This window comes from Gavialis gangeticus, unplaced genomic scaffold, assembly GCF_001723915.1.
Source record: "Gavialis gangeticus isolate Ggan-Ray unplaced genomic scaffold, GavGan_comp1, whole genome shotgun sequence".
NCBI classification, from domain to species: domain Eukaryota; kingdom Metazoa; phylum Chordata; order Crocodylia; family Gavialidae; genus Gavialis; species Gavialis gangeticus.
In genome coordinates, this window is record NW_017729026.1 from 30,028,407 (window position 1) to 30,034,966 (window position 6,560).

Below are 6,560 nucleotides of genomic sequence, written 5' to 3' on the forward strand. Positions count from 1 at the left end.
CCCCCACCCACGGCCCCTGGACGAGCTGCTTACAGCTCCGTCCTGTACCCTGCCCCAGCTGTGCAACACCTGCCCCAGCCCCACTCCCACCCTCACCACAGGGGCATCCATCTGCCCCCTCCCGCCCCTTCCCTCACAACAGACTTACCAGCCAAACCCAGCTGCTCCCCACGCTGCCAGGCTGCATTCCTGGCTGCTTGCATGCTGCATTACAACTGCACATGCATCGGACATTTATCAGCAACATTATTAGCCACATCAGCCAAAAAAAAACCAATTCCTGATACTGTCAATTTTCCTTATATCAGTGCTGATCCAATATGGGACTTATGTATCAGTGCACCTCTAGTTCTTAACCTTTTCAGAGTAAGGGCACCCCTCCATACCTTTCTTTGAACATGGCAGTATTCCCAACCAAGAACCATTGTTATGCTCAACTTACCTCAGTGATTCTCAACTGGGTGTCACAACTGTCACCAGTAAAACTGCCCCATGTATGTCGTGCATAGCCAGACAGGAATGGGCTCTGGTACATGCATGCTCCTCCTGCATTAGGGTTCTCTGATAACTCTAAAGCAGGAGGGAGCTTGCTCACGCTGCTGCCCTGATGGTCTTACCCTACATGGCATTTCCTAGAAACAGAGACATGTGGGACATGTGGAACTGTTCCATATGCCTCTGTTTCTATGTGGAACTTGATGGGAAATGGAAAGGCTGCAGCATTAACCAGCTCTCCTGCCTGATTTAGGGTTATCAGAGACCCCTACTGCAGGAAATGCATGGGCATACTGCATCCCTGCACAGAGGGCGTTTTACCTAGCTGCTGCCTGTGTCACTACACCACTGAGGGGTCTTGGGGCCTGTTGTTTTAAAGCCACTGCCTTAGGAACAGCAAATCCTGCATCTGTACAAAGGAATTGGTACCACAAAGTCCCTCCCAGACCTGTGATTTCTAAAAAACAGTTGATAGGAATTGTTTATAATGATAAAAACTTTGCATAATGTTGGAGTTACAATACTTGATGTGATTCTTCAAGAGGCTGAGAATTCTTTCTTTACAAGTGTTTGGCATTCTGGAATCAAAGAACTTGTAAGTCGTTGTCTAAGATACTCTAACACAGTTCCCTAACTTGAAACTTGTAAATAGAGGTACACAGATATACTGGTCCATTTCTATCAGCACTGATAAAAGAAAAATTGACTTTATCAGCAATGGGCATTTTTTGGCCAATGTGGCTGATAAAGTCACAGACAAATGCCATGTGCATGTGCATGCAACATGCATGCAGGCAGGAGTGCAGCCCAGCAGCTTGGAGAGCAGCATCTGACTGGTAAGTCTTTGGAGGGGGGAAAAGGGGTGTGGGAGGACAGATCCAGGCCCTCACAGTGAAGGGGGGAGGGAGTGGGACTGGGGCAAGGGCAGAGGCAGGGGCTGCCCAGCTGGACAGGGCGGAGCACGGGACAGAGCCATGGGTGGCTCATCCGGGGGGCAGCTCCTGCTGCTGTGAGCACCCCTGGGCACATTTCCCCAGGATTTGTGCGTGGGGTGAAGGCAGGCTGTGCACTATGGGCCCAGTGCTGGGGGCTGTGCAAGGGCTGCACTCGGGCCTGGTGGTGGCAGTGCTGGGTTGGAGGCCTACAGGGGGCTATGGGTAATTTTGGGACGACTGTAGCCCACCCCGTACCCTCCCTCCCCCAAGCACAGCCTCCTGCCCCAACCAACAGTGGACAGCCCACCTTTGCCCCATGCACAAATCTGGGGGCACATGCCCCCCATACCTTGCCAGAGGTGTGCGGAGCAGCAGGAGCTGCCCCCCCTCTCAAGCCCCCATGCCTGCCAGATGAGCCACCTGCAGCTCTGTCCCTCACCCCGCCCCAGCTGGGCAGTGCCTGTCCCTGCCTCAGCCCCACTCCCTTCCTCACCATGCGGGTCTAGATCTGCTTCCCCCCATGCCCCTTCCCCCCACAGACTTACTCGCCAGATGCTGCTCTCCAAGCTGCTGGGCTGCATATCAGCAAGCTGACTGGCATCGGCCAATATGGCTGGTTAATAATTGGCCATCAGCACTGGCCAAAAAAAATCCTTATCAGTGCACCCCTACTTGTAAATAAGTCCACAATGTTCAGATGCTTCCTGATATTTAGGATGAATTTCCTTTTACTATATTTATCAACATATTCCTAGTTGACATCAGCTTTGCCTCTCTAAAACAGCTCTCATCCTCTAGTAGTGTTTATACCCTTCAAATATTTTTATGCTTGAAAGGACTCCTGAGACTTCCCACTAATGATTTTCTCTTGCCTTATGCAAGGGCATCCAATATCATATTGGACAGTCAAGCAAGGGTTTTTCCTTTTAAATATTCTAGAAATAAAGAGAGAAGAAATAACAGATGAGATTAAATTCACTATTTGGTATTTCATGTTGTATACATTTTGACTTTTTTCCCCTCCTTCCACCTCTTTCTGCCTACATTTTATTAATATTCTGAAGAGTTTTTCTTTTAGTGGTACATGGGCAAAGATTACTTGCTGAAAACAAAATACCTCATGAACTTGAGTGAGAGGTCAGACAACAACAACAAAAGTAAAATTTATATATTGCCCTATGTTACCAGCTGTGTTACCTGATCTGATCCTCACAACATAAGGTGCTGTGGTTGGAAACATTTCCATCCAGGGTTGAGAAAGGAAAGCAAAAGAACAAGGGTAGCAATGAATGAAATAACATGATTACTAAATAAGGTAAATACAGACCCTGATAGCATTAGCCTATAACTCCTCCAGGCTTAACAAACTGATTTCATTATTTCTAAATTGTCCCTACTAGAAAAATGGCTAGTCTAAGGTTTAATAAATCAAGTAATGAAAATGCCTTTTGAGGTTTTTTTGGTTGTTTTTTTTTTAACTGGTTTTAAAGTGCTCATTGGGAATAATCAATCTCAGTCTTAAAAACATTCCTTTACCTAACTGTAAAACACGTTTCTGTTTGTCACATTCTCTAGGTGGAAGATATCTTCCCCCCTAGCCCTGTCTCCATTCTTTCCTCTCGCCCCCAAACTTAGTTTTATTTTCTCTCCTTTTTCTCTCTCTCCCTCTCTTTAGAACTGTGGAGTATTATGTTCAACTGAAGCCACCAACTGAGGCCAAACATAGTTAATTATAGTACTGATTTTACACATAAAATCTGGCTTTTTTGGAACAGCATTACATTATCACATTCAACATATAATTCACTATTGGCATCAATAGTCTATAGAATTAAGTGTAACATACTAGGTAAATACAGGATATCAAGTAAATGAATACAGAATATACATCTAATTTCATACATACTCAGCTCTATATTATCTTTTGAGGAGGCATTCCTAAACAAACATGCTGCTAGTACCTACCCTGGAATAAGAGAAAATCCTTTCCAAAACCTGTTTTTATTAGTTTCTTAAAAGAGAAAGAAACTGGCTCATATGAAAAGAAAACAGGTTTGCTTTATAGATTTGACATTTATAAATCACAGTAAGTATACAAAAATTTGCACTTACTTTTGTGTACATCTAGCATGAAGCTATGAAAATGGACTCTCTTTTTCCTCTCTGCCTCCAGATGAGAATAAAATATGTCCATCACCATTGTCTTTCCTGTGCCTTCAAATAATAAAAAACAAAAACACAAACACACCCTACAGGTAGTTAATTTAACAACAGTAGGTACTGATTACAGCAATGATTGTTCAATAGCTTTGAACTAATGAAAGTAGCTCTTCTGCAGAACGGTACAAGACCAGCTTGTTTGGGAAGAGGTTATATTTTATGTTTAAAAAGCTAGGAGAACAGCTGTATTTTTATTTTTTCATACTGATTGGTGTACACAAATGGCTCAAAGCCCTGTACAAGGGGCTGTATGTCTTCATGTGAAATATCCTCCATATTTTCCTTAAGAGCAAGGGTGTTTTTGTGGTATATTGGCACAGCTGGAATACATTCTTCCTTTCTTTTCTCTCTCAATCAATATTTAATAATATGGTTAATTTGGGCAATACCATGTTGAAATCAGAAATAAATTAATGAACAAAAATGTAACTGCTCATAGACTCCTACCTCTATTTAAAGACCACCTCATATTCTAAAACAAAACTAGCCTGAAAAGCTCATAAAACGTAAGTCATTTGCTATACAGATTAACTTTGACATAAAAATGATACCTTAGAACTTCAGTAAACACACAGAGAAAACTTTTTAGTGAAATCTCTGCTGAAACTTACCAACATCTCCATAGACATAAAGGCCTTTTGGAGGTTTTCTTTTTGCAAACAGCTGCAAATCATGAGAAAAAACATAATTTTATTTAAATATAGCATGTAATACATCTAAGTCTACTGCTGGATGAAAGAAAACCAGGTGCATTGAACTAAATAAGGCTACAATGCAAAATGTTTTTGATAAAACATTATTGATATGATATTATTTTATATTCATTTGAAAAAAAATAATGCCTCTAATAAATTACTAGCTCAAAAACTGATATGGAATCCATGTGGATTGAAAGGGGAAAATGGGCCAAAAATCCTGAAAACTGGCTCATGTGAAATGTGGCCCATTGTTCCTGGCACGTGCTATTTAACATCACATACAAAACTACTGCAACTTCATTCAATTCATGATCAAAAATTCTTCCACCAAGCTCTTTGAGCACACACAATGGAAAGAATTTAGGAACATCGATTTTGTACGGTGAACCAGTATTTGCACGTATACATTCCAGATCAGCAGCAATGTTGAGGATGTGATTTTAAAAAGAAGGTAGAGTAGCAATGGTGAATATTCCATCATACCTCTTCATCCAGTACCTTTGAGCCTAACTTATGCTCCTTCAAACTTCATTCAGAGCAACGGAAATACAACAGCTAGAAATATGTCTGTTTATCCACAAATCATTCAGCTTGGGAGCAAGTATTTTATTCACCACTATTTTATCTAGTTAAATGCATTTATCTTGAATGCATACTGTTGAAGTGTTTTCAGTCTCTGCTTAGATGTATTTGACACACACTCTACTGCTTTTGAAGGCTTGTTTTTGGAGTTTCACTTCTAACTGGAAATATTTTCATGTAGTTGGCTTTGTGAAATAGTCTGCATTTATCTTAAGATTCTCAGTTTACTTCATTTTTTCAATAACTGAGCAGAAACATTTGCAAATATGTAACTTTAAGCAGAAATAGTTTATAAAGAAAAGAACCATAAAAAAATTCTAATCAATTTGCGAAACTAAAACTGACATCCACAACAATATTTCACAAGGGTACTTGTTTGGCTATTTTAAAATGCTGCAATTTGAGAGCTATAAAAGCAATGCAAGAACAGAGGAAAATTAAAATTACAACCCTGTGGTCTCATTTGGAGCTGTGTAATTGCTAAACAACTTGAATCTAGAGCACATTTCAAAATACAGTGTTATATTAAAAAACAGTGTTTTTTCTAGCAAAACAGTCACTAATAGACATACAAAAGAAAACATAATGCATGACCAAAACCAGCAATATGCATTTCTTAGATTTACATGCCTTTATAGTACCAATATCTCTCACAAATATGCAAGGCTGACAATTATAATAGAACCACTTACAAATTTAATTTAGAGCTACATTAATATGATACTCAAAATTTATTAATCTAATCTGCAGTTTCAACAAGGTTTCAGATGTTCTGAAACAGTTCCATTAGTAGAGATGACTGCAACTATTTGCTAGTGCTTTGAAAATACAGCACGACAATTTAATTGATGAACATTTTTCTGTGTCCGTTTTCTTTAAAAGGCTTGCTCTCCATACAACTGCTAACTCTCAAAGTTGGACAGTTAAGAAAGAAAAACAGAAGAAATGGAGAAAGGGATATTTGTATAAAAATGCAGAACCATAAACAAATCTTTTTAGAAGTAAGAGAATTTCTCTAGATTAAATTTAAAATTACTGATCACAATTTGTCTTTTTTCATTTTTCACACAGAGAAATATATTATTATTAAAGATAAAAAGCATCTACTAATGCAACACAGTTTCTACAGCTTTGAAACTCATATATACATACACACCAAGAAATTTAAAAGAGGCAAGGCTAACAGGTGCATTACATATACCTGTATGGTATGCATAGTATGTGCAGTGATACCTACACAATAACACAAATTACTGTACACAATTTTTTCTGCTCCAAAGTGTCTGTCTCAGCTGCTTAGAATTTCCCTGAAATTCAATGTTTTGACAAGATAGTCTGCATGTTTTGTTCTTAATTTAATAGCTGGTACTTCTGGAAAGTCAACATGAAAATGTTTTGGGCCAAAGGAAAGACTTGTGATTGTCTGGACTCCATGAAGGTCCAAATTAATGTTTGGGATCACAGAATTTGTCATTATAACAATGTACATTTGGTAAATGATACAGAATTGAGAGAGGAAATGGACAGATACTATTAAAACAATCTCAGTGGATGATCAGTGATTGCCTCTGAACTTAAATGTAGTCCCGGGGCAAGCTCTACACACTAGCAGAAAATACATCAGAATCTT

The 6,560-nt window shown here is 39.6% G+C and overlaps 1 protein-coding gene across 2 annotated transcripts in view; it reads right to left on the reverse strand.

Annotated features, from left to right (window-relative positions):
- The window catches only part of LACE1 (lactation elevated 1), a 165,498-nt gene that overhangs the window by 125,721 nt on the left and 33,217 nt on the right, over positions 1–6,560 (reverse strand). The window contains exons 3-5 of one of the 2 annotated variants that reach the window (XM_019520129.1): positions 4,262–4,313; positions 3,543–3,644; positions 2,628–2,654 (exon numbers count right to left, since the gene is read on the reverse strand). In XM_019520129.1, coding sequence (XP_019375674.1) covers positions 2,628–2,654; positions 3,543–3,644; positions 4,262–4,313 — 181 coding nt within the window. The remainder of the gene's footprint in view (positions 1–2,627; positions 2,655–3,542; positions 3,645–4,261; positions 4,314–6,560) is intronic. The other variant, XM_019520130.1, reaches the window with a different exon arrangement.